This window comes from Pipistrellus hanaki (genome assembly GCF_964339955.1).
Source record: "Pipistrellus hanaki genome assembly, chromosome: 6".
Lineage (NCBI taxonomy): Eukaryota > Metazoa > Chordata > Mammalia > Chiroptera > Vespertilionidae > Pipistrellus > Pipistrellus hanaki.
The window spans coordinates 76,961,340-76,979,006 of NC_140508.1; the positions used below are offsets into that span (position 1 = coordinate 76,961,340).

The window sequence follows — 17,667 nt, forward strand, 5'->3', positions numbered from 1 at the left end:
AGAAAAAGAGGAAAGGAGAATGATAGAAAAGTTTATGAGAGACGTCATTAATTGGCTGCCTCATGCACAGCTCCCCACTGGTGATTGAACCCACAACGCGTATATGCCCTGACCAAGAATCGGATTGGAGACCTTTTGGTTCCTGGGTCAATGTTCAAGCATTGAGCAGCAGGGCTTGCTTTGGTATTTTAAAACACTAGAGGCCTCAAGACAAAGTTGAGGCATGTCTCGTGAACTCCCCAATGCTTCTGATATGACCTGACCGTTTTACCACATTTACATGTGACATAAAATAGCCAATGAATGAGAAATTCTGAAGCCAAAGCAGGGCAGACTCCTCACCACTAGGCAGACTCCTCACTAAATCACCTTGAACATTTCTCTAGAGTCATTGGGTTTCTTAGATACTCACATACATAAGGACTCAAATGATTATGTTATATATCTCTTCACAGACACAGACAAATAAACACTCCACAGAAACAAGTGTAAAAATAGATAAACACAGAAGCAGTAGCAAGATTCAGATGTTTTTAGTAGCTTTCTGAAACCTCACTACTTTAGATCGGTAGCATACTGAAGTTTTCACCAGACTGTCAGGTAAGTAAATTACCTTGGAACATGTCACTCATGGTTGCATACATAATAGATGCAGCTTACCTGTCAAAAATTCAACTTTCCAGGAACTTTTTGGCAACTTTCAGCTCTTCCTTCAGTAGCTGCCTCAATCCTACTACCTTCATTTAAATGATGCTCTTCTAACTGCCAAATACTTTTGAGGGCTTTCTTATTTCTACAACTGGAGTCTGCATTCCCCAAGGATAGCTATCTATTTCTCCTGCACACAGTTTAGTACAGTGTTTCCTCTTCCAACAAGAACACACTCTGCCCTAGGAACCATCCATGCAATTATTTTTCACTTCTAAAATGTATGTCTAGCTTGAATGTGGAAACAAAGCAATACTTCTTAAATAACTACAGCAAAAGGTTTTCCATTTCATCTTACATCAGCAACCTTAATAGAAACATGCGGCTATGTGCTTATTATAAGCAAATCTTGCAGCATACCTATATACTCAACTCAATAACTGGAACAGTCTAACTCCCACATTTTCAGATTTGTAAACTTATTAGTAAGATTTATAGCATACACTACTGCAAATATATATAAGATACTGTACAAAGATTTTCTCAACTTTATAATGTTAAATGTTACAAATATAGACAAGGAGGTAGTAGGATGAAAGAAACAAGAAGAGAAATGATAAAGACAGAAAGCATAAGACTCTGAAGACAGCAATAATAATGATAATACTTCATCTTAAAGATGCTTTATTGATCTCTGTAAAGGTACAGGATTCAAACTTAATGTGATCCCTGGAGTGTATACATAAGCTTGAGAACCAGTGTATTTTTTTGGGTCAAATTCCAACTCTTGGCTCCATCAATTATTAGCTGAGTCATTTGGAGCACATTATTTAACTTCTAAGTGACCTATTTCATTAGGTTGTAGTTAAAATTAAATAAGTTATTGAATAAAAATGTTTAGGACAATAGCTAATACATAATAAATACTTGATAAATGTTATTATTTTATTATCCAATATTTTAATCCATTTCTGATGTAGAGTCAAACATCAAATGTTAACATTATCACACTTATTACTGTTTTATATTAATAACAATACATATTTTTGTCAAACTCTCTTTGATCTTAGAATTACCTCACTTGTACAGCCTATTCTTAAAATTATAAGCACAATCATTTTATAGCTGAAAAATACAATACTTACCATATATATTTCTAATTTTAACTCCTACCAACTCAGTTATTAGAAATTTCTACTTTGTTGCTAAAGGAAAAACTATTCCTCTTGGTCCTTGGTATCAGGATCAAGACAATCCTGATACCAAGCATGTGAGTTTTTTATACCATTCAACTCCCTAATTTTCTGAAGACATCAACTGGGCATTCTACAACTTAATTCAATTGTGACATTAACACCTGGGGCCAGTCTCACATGATTAATTCCCATTTCAGATGCCAACTTTAGATCCCAGGGTGCCGAGATTTCTGAATACGTTCCTCCAGTTCGATATTTGCTATACTGGCTCACAGAAAGCAGAGAAATACTTTACTTGCTACTGCTGGTATATTATATAGGACACAAATGAATAACCAGATGAAGAGGTACATTGGGCAAGGTCTGGAGGAGTCCCAAGCTCAAGAGTTTCTTTCCCCTTACAGTCTGGGGTGCCACTCTCCTGTTCACTAACCCAGAAGCTCTATGAATTCCATCACTTATGAAGGTTCCACTGCATAGACATGATTTATAAATCACTGGCCCCTCTCAATCCCCAGGCCCTCTCCCAGAGATCAGGGGGAAGGGCTAAAAGTTCCAGCCCTCTAATCACAAGGTTGGTTACTCTGGCAACCAACAGCAGCCTCCAGGAGCCATCTCATTAACATAAACTCAGGTATAAACATGTTTCCTCCCATCACTACCACTCAGGAATTCCTGGGTTTTAGAAACTATGCCAGGAACCAAAGACCAAATGTATATTCCTTGTTATATTGTGGTATCACAGTTGTTTTTCTAATAAATTCAATTCAAAACATTAAAAAATGAAAGCATCTCCTCACCCTGCTCATTCCACTGGCCACATTTCCTTTGTCCAGGCACTGAGGCCGGAAGTCCTGGGAGCAGTCTCCAAATCATTTTATACAATCTCGTTTCCCTGTCCTCCAACTTAGCTCTCAAAATCAGCACCCCAAGTTTTCTATATGCCTTTTTTTCATTCTCAGCTCTGCTCCCATCTAACCTGGTTAGTCTTCCTTAAAACATCACTTGTTAAGACACATGCTGTTGCTTTCGTGGTTTCCTATTGCCAGTGAAATCCAAGTCCCAAGCACAGAACTGGAGGCTCTTCACAAGCCGACCCCACCTGTCCTATTTCAGAAGAGGCTTTGTCTCTAAGCCTAACACTGCCTCACTCATGCTTTTCATCCCCATGAAGACGATCACCAAGTAAAAAATACCATGAAAGCATACTCAAATTTAAAGACCAGTCTTTGCTCTGTGAAACCTCCTTCATATCACAGCACACCGACCTTGTTCTACTCCACATTTCTGTTACAGTAATTACCTAAACGTTTGCTAAGAGAATAACCCTTGATCAATTATTATCACATACTTCTCCATGTTGATTATATTTAAACTAGAAGACTGGTGCACAAAATTCATGCAAGGGTGTGTGTGTGTGTGTGTCCCCTCAGCCTACGCAGGACCCTTTGGGGAATGTCCAATTGTCTGATGCCCACAGGATCGGACCTAAACTGGCAGTCAGACATCCCTCTCGCAATCTGGGATCACTGGCTCCTAACAGCTCGCCCACAGGATCGGGCCTAAACTGGCAGTCAGACATCCCTCTCGCAATCTGGGATCACTGGCTCCTAACAGCTCACCCACCTGCCTCATCACTGATTGCCCCTTACCATTCTGCCTGCCTGCCTGATTGCCCCGAACTGCTCACCTGCCAGTCTGATCGTCCTTAATGCTTACCTGCCTGCCTGTTTGCTCTTAACTGCCTCTGCCTCGCCCCCATGGCTTCATCCAGAAGGTCATTCAGCTGTCCAGTCTAATTAGCATGTTATGCTTTTATTATTATAGAATTATAAATGTTCTTTCCCTGAAACAGTTTTAGTTTATATAAAGACTAAGAAATGATATTGAAAGTATGTACTTTTTAATAATACTAGACCAAAAATTGATAACAAGTGCTTCTTGAACTGAATTAATCCCACCATGGTTTGCCAACTTCTTGTCAGGATGCAAAAATATGATTGTGTGCTGAGAGTGCCAATGTCACTGTCTCAGTAGCTACCTTCAGAACATTCAGTGTATCACCATTACTTTACTATACATGACTCTTCCTACCACATTTTCTTCCAACATAACTTAAAGGTATTAAGTACACATAACAGTTATTTTTTTTAATTAACATTTTTATAAGAAAGGATGTTTACCAGGAAAAAAGCTAGTTTTGAAGAGTTACAATATTCACATTTTGGGTTCCATTAAAATTAATCACTTCTTAAATGCTAATGGACAACAGATTTTAAAATACGTCATAAATTTAACTGGTTTTGTTGGACAAGCTGCTATCAACTTTCTAAGTGCAACATCAAGTCTAGGCTAGATGGCTTTCATTGGCAATACTGAAGACTGTGTTCCAGCAAGCCCTGAAGGTCACATAGACAAAAATAGGTAGAAAGACCAAATTTAACAACAACAACAAATAAGTATAACTTTGTAAGAACAAATCTCCACCAATTTGTTTTCTGGGCACTGCTATCTCCTCCAGAAAATCTTTTTAGCTTCAGTGACCAAATGCCAAATAAGCTAAAGCACTGTTCCTGGGAAATTGACCTTCTTTGTGTAGATAAATTAAGGGACAAGGGTACAGGAGTATCTGTTTCCTACAAAACCCATTTTAAATTATTACGAAGATACAAATGTGTCTGTGTGAATATGTTCTCTGGTCACTTCAAGGCCAATATATTGAAAAGTGCTTTCCAAACATTGGAAAATATCGTCCACTTGGCCTAGTGATCATAAGAAGCCTGTAATATGTCCTGAGAATTGAAGTTTCATCACCCACTCTTCGAAAGCTTAAAATCAACTGGTTAAATGAAACTTGTCATACACTTTATATCACTTGAGCATTTTATTTCTTTTGCACATATCTAGAAGTAATTGAATTTCAGTGGGAAGTGACTACTTTTTAAACAAACTATTTTTCTTGGGAGCCTTTCCATCTGAGGCAGTTCTGCTCTGTAAATCTATTCTATGCTTCTTGAGCCTATCCATTCTAACAGTTTAATTCAATATCTTACTGTGTATTTTAGATAAGACTGCTGTACTCAAAATACAATTTCTGTGACCAACATTATTCTTCATTTAATAGAGTATCATATCCTAACTCAATTTATTTTTATAAAACACAAAATAAGAAAACTGTGATTCTACTGAGGACTATTTTCTTTCTTGTGGTGATGAAGAGAGTAACACTCAAAGCTAGAGTAAATTTAAAAATTCTTCTCTCATTCTTGTTATGGATATAAAAAGAATGACTCAACTACAAAGAATTTCCAAAGGCCTCAATAAAAGATAAAGATTCAAAGCTGAAGAGTTAAGATGACTTGCAGATGAATTTTTATCTTTATTTTGAAGTTAAGAAAATACAATTGTTTCAGAAAAAAAATTAAAGCAGCTAAAGACCATCTCATGAAATATAAAACATACTAGAAGTCCGGTGCATGAAATTTGTGCATGGGTAGGGTCCTTAGGCATGGCTGGCGATCAGGGCTAATCAGGTTTTGTACCTCGAGGCCTCCTGGCCTCCACACCTCCTTCTTCCCTCACTCCCTCAGTGCCCTGTTGCTGCCTCTGGTCAGCACACCTCATAGCAAGAGAATGAACTCCCAAGGGGACAATTCGCATACTAGCCTTTTATTATATAGAAAGACTTATTCATTCTCACAGAATTATAGAACAGCTTTCTGAGAGATATTAATTTTCCTTTTGTTTCTCTGTTCTGCCCACAATGCATTTCATAATTTCTGTTGAGGCATGTGCATGATGCTACAGACTAGGATCTCTACAATCCTCTATTCTGTCTTTACTGATAACTTTCTATTCTAACTCATAAATATGAGCACATCAAGAAGCAACATAGAAAATCTGTGTTGCACAGGTTCCTTAATCTAAGACTCAAGTTTCCTCACCTGTAGAACAGTAACAATATTTAAATTGGCCCAGCAGGTAAGGCTCAGTGGTTGAGCATTGAACCCTGAACCAAGAGGTCAGTTTGATTCCTGGTCAGGGCACATGCCCAGGTTTCAGACTTGATCCCCAGTAGGGGGCATGTAGGAGGCAGCTGATCAATGATTCTCTCTCATCACTGACATTTCTATTCCTCTCTTTCTCTCTCCCTGCCTCTCTGAAATCAATAAAAACATATTATTATTAGTAATAATACCCAAATTATGGGGTTGTTATGGGGCATAAAAGATCCTTGGCTTAAAAAGCTGTTTAATAGATACTGGCTACTATTATCATATTTTAAGAGTCTTTGAACCAATGTTCTAAGAATTTGCAGACTATTTTAGAACTGGAAGAGACTTAAAGTACGCTGTCATTTAATCAATCATATTATATCTGAGGAAATTAAAGCTTAGGGAGGTGAAATAATCTGCCTGCAGCAAAAAGCTTATTAGTGGCAATACTGAGAGTTAAAACCAAGTCTGCAGACGCAGGTCTAGTACTGACTTCATCATAATTCCCTCTCCCCAGAGACTTTATCTGTTCCATGGCTTCATTATGGAAAGCAAATGTCTAGTTCTGACCCAGCCTCTATCTTGCACTCCAAGCTGGCTGTCACTCTACCAACTCAATTTATACATTTCAAATTACATTTCTCATACTCTCTCTAGCCATTCATCCTCCAGAATTCTACAGTCCTTTAGTGATGTAAATATTCTGCTAGCCAATCCAGGCTCAAAGAAGTGAGAAGAAAAGAGACAACTCAACATTTATTCTGTACCTATTATTCACCAGGTACTCGGGCAGGTTATTCACCTGTATTATCTCACCTGCTAAGGAGCATTTCATCATTAAAAAATGAGGAAACCAAGCTTCCAAAGCAAATTGCCTCATCTTATCTACTAATAATAAGTTGCAGCACCAGAAACCAAACTCATGCCCCTGACCTAACCTATTCAGTAGCTATCTACGCATCAGCAAATGGGTACATGTGTCTGTGTGTCTATCTCTCTAATTTTAAAAAAAATGGATTATCACATATATTGTTCTGAAACTTTTTAATAAATTTGATAAGAACTCTGTATTTCCATGGCAGTAATGCTTTACCTCGTTCATTAGCAACAAACATTGTAGATACATTTGATACATGAAAACATTCAAGAAACCTACTTTTTCTTGGTTAGTAAGATAATATCTAAACTTCCAAACAAGATCTTGTTCTTCATATGTGAGTTGCTTGGTTGGTGGATAACTCACAATAATCTGCAACAAATAAAAAAAAAAAGAACGACTTTTACCAAATATATTCTTCCTCTGTATTTCCATTTCATTTAAAATTTTTCATTTATTTAAATATTTCTAATATAGAACTACTGTGGAAACATGGATAATGTGCATGCAGCCAAGTAAGACTTAAATTTACTGTTTTTATCAGTCCAAAAAAGATATTACTAAAGGGGAGAAAAAGATAAGATGAAAAAATCATACTCCATATAAAGTATTGTATATAACTACAGACCTAATTTAATTAAGCCAAACCAAACCAAACCAAACCAAATAACTAAAGCCTCGTCCTTAAACAGGAAAAATCCAAACAACAACTCTTTCTCTTATCCAGTCAACATGCACAACCATGCATGTGTGCACACCAAGGCCTCTCTTGGGCAATGCAGCTTAGGGCCATCGGGCCAGTTGTAAGAGTGCTATTGGTGAAAGTATATGCTATCTGTAACTCTATCTCCAGGACGGATATATTTACTGAAAGCCCCAAAATAATAATAAAACTACCAAAATTTAAAATAACTTTGGGTTCATTAACCTTCATAAAGTGAAGTGGTATCATATCAATTATAACCAACATACCCATGTAATTCTTTTTATATTGTTATTTTATAAATTCTTACGTTTAGTTGGTCTCTTGTGGCAGCATTAGGCTTGAGATCATGGTCAGAAGGTCCACTTCTTAAACTCCGGGCAAGCTTGTGGTGTTTGCTCTCAACCAAGTTCTCCTATTAATTATTTTAAAATATTTATCAACGATGTAAAGTTCACCAAAAGGAAGTTTCAATACCAGTTAGAAATAGAAAAGTTAATAGTTACTTAAGACCATTTTATAATACTATTTTATTTTGGTTACAACTTTAGTCTCCTATGTGTCTTAAAAATATATTACCATTTCAAGCTATTATAATAAAACCAAGCATGCTTTATGCTGCACTAGTGCCCTAACAGACATGCACATGGCATTCCAGCTTCTTAAAACATCTCTATTCTCCAGGCATTCAAGGTTTTTATGTTCTCTCTCCATTCAAACACCACCTTCTCTCTAAGATTTTCCCTCACAACCCAGACTAAAATCCCATCTGAATTTGATTCTAGATAGCTGAAGTGGATTTATAAATCACTTTTAGGTAACTAAGGTACTTATATACTTTTGAAAAAGAAGTGTATGATGTCCATCTAAGTCATAATCACTCTAGATTGGAGCATTTTTGTAAGAAACTGGATAATAACTTACCATAGACATCTGAGGGTCAGGAACTTTCACTATCTCAAAGCTTGTTAAAATTGGAGATGACTCATCACCATCCTGGATTACAATGTGATAAATTTCCAAAATAAGAAGGTAAATAAAATTTAACCAAATGATAAAAAACAATCCATGATAATGTACACTTCAATTACTTTAATTCTATTTAATGAACATCCTTCCTTTCAAAAATTAATCTTATTTCAACTACATTTTAAAATATATTATATTTTTACCTTTTGTTGCTGATAAAATATTTCAAGAAAAATAAAATATTACAATAAAAAATTGTAATATAGGTTTTTTTTTGTTTTTTTTTTAGAGATATGAGGTCTGGAAATCAGATGATTTTTGTCTTTTTTAAAAAAAAAAAAACCCTCTGTTTATAATGACAGAGCATAAAAAAAAATGTTCAAATTTCCACTTAGAATAAGAAATAACAGAGCTAATTAAAATACAATATAATAGATGAGTTATCTCACTTGCAAAAACTACTAACTAGATGTTGGCAAGTTCAAATTATCACAGTTGAGTTCCACTCAGAAGTAGAATTATAAGTGTGGGGTTAATGCTACTCAAATTTATACACAAGAGACTCAGCAGCATGGCTTCTCAGAGGGATAGCTACTCAACACAATGCAAACCTGAATAACGAGAATCAGTCCATCAATTCTTAAGAAATAAAGCTGTCTTATTTTGTTGGCATTATCATTTTATGAAAAATGTTGGCTTTTATTTTGATCCAATTCAGGGAAGAAAAGGTAATACAGAATAATAAAATGTCTCTGCGTAAGAACTGGAAAAGACTAAACTAATTAAAGTCAAAATTCATTTCCTCACAATTGTATACACAACATCAAATTTTTCTGTCAATTTCCAAATGCTCCTATAATTTCAACTTTAGATATGTGCAACTAAATCAGGAGACTGAAAGAGGGGGAGTACTGTGACTTGACTTTAGTCCAGTAATTGAGTCTTAGAGAAACCACAAATTCCCACAGCCGTTGTTTAACAGGCTGGTTCTTAGTCACAACACCAGAAAACACATTTATCAGCCCAACTGTGACAAGTAATCTTCACTAAGGCTATCTGTCACAAAAGACAGGTGACAAGGAAGTCTATTTCCATTAGATTCAATACACTGGCCCAGCAATCTTTACACTAAGTGGAAATATGACAGGATGGGTACACAGGCATTAATTTATGGACAATTTTTTAAGAAGCAGTAGAAAGGGGTCAAGAACCTTTACAGAAATACTTGAAATTCTTCTAATTTCTGTTCTGTTATTTCATCTATTATTAAAAAAGTCTTTCAAAAGATCCTTCACATCTCCAATTCTAAATTATCACCTCCATCAGTATGCTTTTGCAATATAAACTCCATATGGGCAGAGGATAATACTTTTAATGAAATTACATATGGCATAAAGTATAAAATGTAATTTTATTAAAATATATTGGTGACAAAATTTCATAGACTATATTTCCCTTGCTTTTTATAAGATCATTTTTCTAATGAATTAATAAACAATGTTAGTCTATCTTTTTATCTCCTTTCCCCACCCCACCAAAAGAAATATCATCCTATTAATAAAAGCCTATGTGGTCATGAGGCCTTCATGCTGTGAGACCCTCACGTCATAATGAGCAATCACCAGGAACCTGCGTGTACACTGGATGCCTGCGGGTGGGGAAGGGCTTGACACAGCCTGCTCTGCGGGGAGGTGGGCCCTGCGGCTCTGCAAGAAGAGGCCAGGGGACACACAGCTCCAGCCTACCACTTTGGGGCAATCCATCCAGGAGCCCTGGATGGGTGGGCGGGGCCTACCTTTTTGAGGCCATTGATCATGGGGCTCCTGCACTGTGAGAGGCCAGGCTGGGAGACCCCCCCCACACCCCAGTGCACGAATTCCATGCATCGGGCTTCTAGTTTATAAAATAAAAATCTGAAACAAGTTAATGTTTCCTAATTTTTTACTAAAAAGAAAGGATATAAGCTTAAGGGGAAAAATATAAATATTAACTTGAAAAATACCAAGAAAGTGCTTATAAATTAACTATACAAACCCTACACCTCCATTATAAATACATCCTTCAAATAATAAATTATAGTTATAAATACATATTTTTAAATCACTTGTGATAACTTTAACACACTAAAGTTGAAATGTGATTTAAAATTGCTGCTTCTAATGAACAAATATATTGCATATAAGCTTAGTTATATGCTAGAGAAAATATTTTTCTATTATGCCATGTATTAAAAGGCTGTCCTCATTCATACTGATGTAATCACCTGTCTTAGTATTTCTATAACACAATGATTGCAGATATCTGGTTTATGTTGTTTTGAACTATGCACACAGTTATTTCTGTGGTGCTTAAATGAAGGCCCTTCAACAAGCACTTAAGACACAGATATTTTCTAGAGGCTACATGTCAAACCACACACCACTTTCTTTCACATAATGAGCAGAGACGAGAAAATCCAGAATTGCATGTTATCACTCAGCCTACCAATAACATTATCTTAATTTTGCATTTATTTTACACATAAATAAATATAGATTTGTGAAGTCCTTCATAAGCATATTTATGTTTGGGTCACATATAAAATTACATTACATTATATATAAATACTCAAATAATAAGCAATACTTAATGTTCAATAGCATACCAATTAAAAAAAAGCATAATCCCCCTTTTTACTTTTCAAATAAATTTTAATTGTTAATAAAGTTATTGCTTTAATATCTTACTTGCCACTTTTCAGAACAATTAATCAAAAATTTTTTGATATCTTGCATATTTTTATAATTCTGTAACCCATAACTGCATTCCATGAATGATCGGCTTTTGTAATCTTGGAGTTACAGGATGATTTGTGCATACATAAACAGCTGTGGCTGACAGCTGTCTTCTGCTATCCTGTAACCAAATAATTCATCTCAGCAGGAACAACAGTATTTTTTTTTTAATGTTTAACCTCCCCTCTACTTTAGAGACCATAACAGTTCCAAGGCAAGTACCTTTTCATAATAAACAATGCCATATTCCTTATCATCGCACTTGACACATCGAAACTCAACCATTAAGTACATGAAATTAGAACTTCGTTTTTCACTCTAAAAAAAAAAAAAAAAAAAAATTCTTATGAAAAATAATCATTTTCAACATTCTCCTAAAGAATCAGTATGTATCACTATTCCTAATTCAGTAATACATGGATCTATCAGATACAACTTAGAATATGACAAATTTCATTTCGTTATTATAAATGCGCTGTTTCATACAGCACTTCTATCTTATATACAGCACCACTCTTTTATCCAGTACCGTCTACTAGTCACTTACAACTCCCTCCTAAAATTTATTGACATTGTAGGTTTATTCAGTAGTTTGGATTTTATTATATAAAAGCTCGATGATATTATCTATATATTGCATTAGAACTATTTACTTTAAAAAATAAGGATGTTCCCACAGAGGGAAGCCAGACTGTGGCTTAGGCGCACTCCTCCCAACCCCACCATAAAAGGTAGACCATTACTTACCCTAATATATATATGTGTGTGTGTGTGTGTGTGTGTGTACACAAACACACACACACTAGGGGCCTGGTGCACAAAAATCATGCACTGGGGATGGAGGGTCCCTCAGCCCAACCTGCCCCCTCTCATGTACCTGGGAGTTCTCAGGGGATGTCCTACTGACAAATGAAGCATCAAATTCATAAAGGCTTCATTTATATAATATTTAATACACTTATAATATCCACTACCTACTTATAACATTAAGATATAAGAAAGGCATATCCCAAGTTTTCACTTATTAGCATAGATTTCCCTAAACTAACGTTATTCAATAGTCCCAATAGATACCAGCAATAAATCTTGTCCAAAAATTCTTGATTTAGATAGTTGTAAGAAAAATATTTTGAAATATAAAAGAGAATACAACCCACCTCATTTATCATTTCAATTTCTCTAAATGTCAATCTGTCCAACCAATCTACTTTCACCATGTGTCCTTGTCGATGGGCTTTGGTGAGCTGCAGAACAAATATAATGAAGAAAAATTTAACACAGACCACACAGACACACAGAAAGGGGGGGGGGGGGGGGCGCAGCAATGCCCATTGCATCCTTTCAGAATCATACTGGAAATACTAGCTAATGTAATAAGAGATTGAGAAGAAAGAAATAAAATTATCTTGTTCAGAGATGACATGATTATCTATATAGAAAATATGAAAGAATATACCAAAAAAACCAAACCCTAAAACTAATAGCAATTATAGCAAGGCTGCAGAATATAAGATTAATATACAGAAGTCAATTACTTTCTTATATACCAGCAATAAACACGTGGAATCTATGTATATAAAAGCCTAAGCGACCATTATAACCAAAAGACCAGAATGAATGGACAACTGGCTGGTAGCTATGACATGCGCTGACCCAGACCTTGCTTCTGGGGCCCTGACAGCCCCAAATCTGGTTCACCTGCACCCTGCACCCAGACAGGAGGGAGGAGGGAGCCGGATTCCTTGCAGGATTAGCTGTTGGTTAGCCTGCTGCTGGAGTCAACTTCCCACGGTACCTTCCCCCCACCAGCCGGCTCCCCCATCGGCCCTGATCACCGGCCATGACAAGGGAGCCCACATGTGCACAGATTCGTGCACCAGGCCTCTACTTGAAAATAAAAACACAGAGGTATGTAAATCATATCTCAATAAAGCTGTTATTTTTTTAAAGCATCATTTATATGAGCACCCAGAAAAATGAAATTGGTAAAAATCTAACAAAATATGTAAAAGATCTATATAAGGAAAACTACAAAACTCTGATTAATGAAACTAAAAAAAAAAAACACACACAAATAAAAGGCACTAAACAAATGGAGAGATATTCCTGTTCATGGATAGGAAGACTCAAAATTATAAAGATTTCCAGTTTGATTAAACTTGATGGATAAATTTAATGTAATCCCAATGAAAATCCCAGCAAGTTATTTTGCAGATAACAAAAGGACACTAAAATTTATGTGGAGAGGAAATGATCTAGAACAGTCAACATAATATTGAAGGAAAATAACAAAATCCTAGCATCAATAATTATTATAAAGTTACAATAATCAAGACAGTCTGGCATTGGCAAAAGAACAAATATACTGTCTGTTCTTTTGCCAATGCCAGACTGTCTTAATTATTTTAGCTTTATAATATACTAATGGAATAAAGACTCTGAAAATATATTCACATAACTATATTTAAGTGATCTTTAACAAAGGAGTGGAGGTAACTCTATGGAACAAAGATAGTCTTTTCAACAAAAGAACTAGCTAGAAATCCACATACAAAAAAATGAATCTAGAAATAGGAGTTATACCCTTCAAAAGAAAAAAAATGTAGTGCAGCCCTTATTTTTCATTTTCAAGCCAATAAAAAATTTAAAGTGGATATCGGAAGCATAGAATCACAAACATTTAAAAAATATATATTTTATTGATTTTTTACAGAGTAAGGGAGAAATTATGGGTAAAAATAAAAATAATTACAAAGCCATATATATATATATATATATATATATATATATATATATATATATATATATTTATTTATTTATTTTTTTTTTTAAACTTTTTTCCAGTGCCATTTAGAAAAAAAAAAAAACAGCACACAAATAAGCAGGAAAAAAAAAATCCATTTTGCTCTGACACCAGACAAAACTTTTAGAGTCACAGAGCCTATGCAAAATTCTCTCTTGAAGCATTTGTAGGAACATTGCCCAATAAAAATGCCTGGTACTGTCATAGGTAAAATTATCCTCTCCACCACCATCACTCCCACACACACACACACACATATAGTCATACAGGGGAGTGTTTCTTGAACTACCTCCTATCTTGTTCCTCTAAATTCCTTTCAGTTAAAGGACATAATATAGTAACTTTTTCAACTCTAAAATTTCCTTGAGCTAAATTAATAAATAGTCATTGAACAGAACACCATTATCCCTCAGCTAATCTATTTGAATAATGCACTATGGTTCACTCATAAATATTTATTATTAAAAGTATAATTCTTCAATAAACATTAAGACAGAGTTTCATCTGTATCCAATAAAATGCAAGCAATGCAGTAATTTATAATTGAAGACAAAATGCAGCTGTAAATAATTACTATTATTGAAAGTAAAAATGGAGTTGTACATATCTCCTAGAGAATTTGCACACATGCCTGTGTATTTAATCCTTAGTTAGCATAGAAGTGCTTTCAGCTTCCTGATTAATGAAGTTTTAGCCACAAATCTTCAATTTTACTTTGAAACTTTATATAAAAATCTTACTCAGGAAGAGTAGTCTTTACCTCATAAAAGTTGCATTCAGCTGAACTTCTCAGAGATTAATCTAGTCTTAAAACCATGTTACCTTCTATTTTTTTCTGGCAGGAATTATAGCTCTAAAGACAGACATAAATCAATATTATTTCAGGGTTCAATCTTCCCTTCTCAAACTAATTGTCTACTTGCTACCATTAATTTCAAGAAAAATCGAGAAATTTAGACAGTCTCAGACAACAGTAAGCAAACCAAAATGACTGATAGAAAAGATTCTACTATGTATCATCAGGAATACATTCCTTAGAGATTCCCAAATCCTTCTTTTAATACAGAAAAAAATGGCAACACACAATCAAATAAGCTATGCTTATAAAAGTTACACATATTATTTAGGGAAAAAAACATATAGGTAAGAGATAATTTTGATGTCAATGTTGCCACTAAACAAGTTTCATAGCTTTAAATAATTTCAGCATCTGTCATCATAATCTGTTATTATTCTCATTTACAAACATTGAGAAAGAAAATAAAACAAAATGAGACTTTTCTGCCCAATTTAGTCCAATACTGCAATACATAGTTTATACCATAACTAATATTAGTTCATAAATGAACTGGCTGGAAGATAGAAAAATAAAAGATAATCAAGTTAAATCATTATCACTATGGAAAAATTGACACTGAGGTGAGGAAACCTTATCTAGTAAAGATATTACAAAGAATAATACCTTCCCTAGAAAAGCCCTAACATAAACGCTATTAAAATTATCTCTAGGGACTCAGTATTACATTCTGAAAACAGTAAACTATGTCATTAAAAGGAGGAAAAATGATTATTAATAGGTCCTACTAAATTATATGTTCTATTAATCTAGTTTTACATGAATGTTTTCTCAGAAAGCTGCTTCATGGCAGAAATGTATTCAGAACCCAAGAAAAGTACATTTAATGTGCTATACTATGAACAAACTGGTCTGAGGTTTTCTTTTTCAAAATAGCTAAAAAATGTTAATAATAATGGCGTAATTATGATTCTGATAAATAGAGAGAACGAAGCCCAACTAACCATACTTCTTCAATGAAAATATTCACAAGTACAAAAATAAATGGTTATTCAATGAGCCAGTGTCAGATCTATAAATCAGGTCTTTTGACTACCAATCTTTCTACCCAGTTATAATGTAACTTATTACTATTTAAATCTTCCACCAGTTTCGATAGTTCTATTAATTTTAAAAGCATAAAAAGAAAGGTAATGCCTCTATTTATCAAAACATCTCCTTGGATAATCCCATGTTCCCCATTTCTCTAAAATCTAACTACAGAGTACATACAGAATTGATAATCTATCCTAGTATTTGTAAGAAAAAAATGATGTCCAGCTTATAACAAAACTCATTATTTATTTATTTTATTTTTAAAAAATATGTTTTATTGATTTTTTACAGAGAGGAAGAGAGGAGGATAGAGAGTTAGAAACATCGATGAGAGAGAATCACTGATCAGCTGCCTCTTGTACACCCCCTACTGGGGATGTGCCCGCAATTGGGTTTGACTGGCATCGAACCTGGGACCCTTCAGTCCCCAGGCCAACGCTCTACCCACTGAGCCAAACCAGTTTTGGCACAAAACTCATTTTTTAAATCAGATTTTTAAAAGACAAAACATTTGCCCATCTTTCCCCCCCCAATAAATATCTTCCCTTTTCTAGGTTAATCTAAATGGATTGAATAAAAGAGACTTCTTTACCAATACTAACTTTCTAGCTGATCACACAAAGAAACTAGCAACTGCTTTCTCTGTGTGGCTCCTAAAAATGTTTCTATAAGTTTATCAGCATCTGTTCTTATAAGTTAAAAAATAAAATTGATTTGAGAGAGAGAGAAAGAAGAGAGGGAGAAAGAGAAGGAGGAAGGGGGAGGAGGGAGAGAGATTTGTTCCGCTTACGCATTTATTGCTTGGTTCTTATAAGTGCCCTGGCCAGAGATCGAACCCACAACCTTGGCATATGGGGACAATACTCAAACCAACTGCCAGAGCAGCATCTGTTCTACTTGACTTTTATCCTTAGCAAAGGGTTCTCACATGTCTGTACCCTGAAGTTCCTACAATATTGTGCAGACAGCAGGTTCAAGTAATTCTGCAACTAGAAAGATAATGTCAAGAGAAAAAGCCCTTTTCAGACTTCCCTCAAAATGAGAGAAATATCTCACACAACTTTCTGGTTCCTTCAGGGTAGCTCATGCTTCAAGGCTCACTCAGAAGCAGCAATCTCCCGAAGACTAACTTAATTTCCAAGGTATTGAAAAATGGTGTCCTGAGTAGCAGACACAAGTAACGTGATTACCAGGAAGACAATAACATGGTTACTCATCCATTACAAATCAGTAAAATGGCACTCTAGGCCAGTGCTATCCAATTGCACTTTCGCCAATAATAAAAAGATTCCCTATCTTCATTTTCCAATACGTAGCTGCTACCCACATGTGACTAGTGAGCACTTAAAGTGTGATTATGGCAATGTAACTATGGTAACATAAAATTCTGAATTTTATTTAATTTCAATAAACTTAAACTTAAATTGCCACCTGTGAATTGTGACTATTACAGCTTTAAACTGTAAATAACTGATTGAATTTACTGACATGAACCTTTTCTCAATATAACTAGTTATTTCTGGATGTACTAAAAAAATCCAGCTCCCACTGGTATAAAACTAAGGTCTGGAGCCTGGACCAGAGTAACCCCAAGCAGGCAATTTGAAGGCCAGTCTAATACACCATATCTTACACTATTTCACTGTGCCAATGCTCACTTACACACTGCTCAACATTCCCCCACTATCTGTGTCACTCAGACCACAAAACATTTTTCTTCTAGTTGTTACTTTCTCTTTGCGACCTCTTAATCAAATTGACAGAAACTAAAGCACATTCCAAAGGCATCAAGCAGAGATGCTAAAATGAAA

The 17,667-nt window shown here is 35.1% G+C and overlaps 1 protein-coding gene across 1 annotated transcript in view; it reads right to left on the bottom strand.

Moving 5' to 3' along the window:
- The window catches only part of PIK3C3 (phosphatidylinositol 3-kinase catalytic subunit type 3), a 69,082-nt gene that overhangs the window by 38,189 nt on the left and 13,226 nt on the right, over positions 1–17,667 (bottom strand). The window contains exons 5-9 of the mRNA XM_084888390.1: positions 12,320–12,406; positions 11,385–11,480; positions 8,344–8,415; positions 7,730–7,834; positions 6,996–7,088 (exon numbers count right to left, since the gene is read on the bottom strand). Of these exons, the coding sequence (XP_084744516.1) occupies positions 6,996–7,088; positions 7,730–7,834; positions 8,344–8,415; positions 11,385–11,480; positions 12,320–12,406 (453 nt within the window). The remainder of the gene's footprint in view (positions 1–6,995; positions 7,089–7,729; positions 7,835–8,343; positions 8,416–11,384; positions 11,481–12,319; positions 12,407–17,667) is intronic.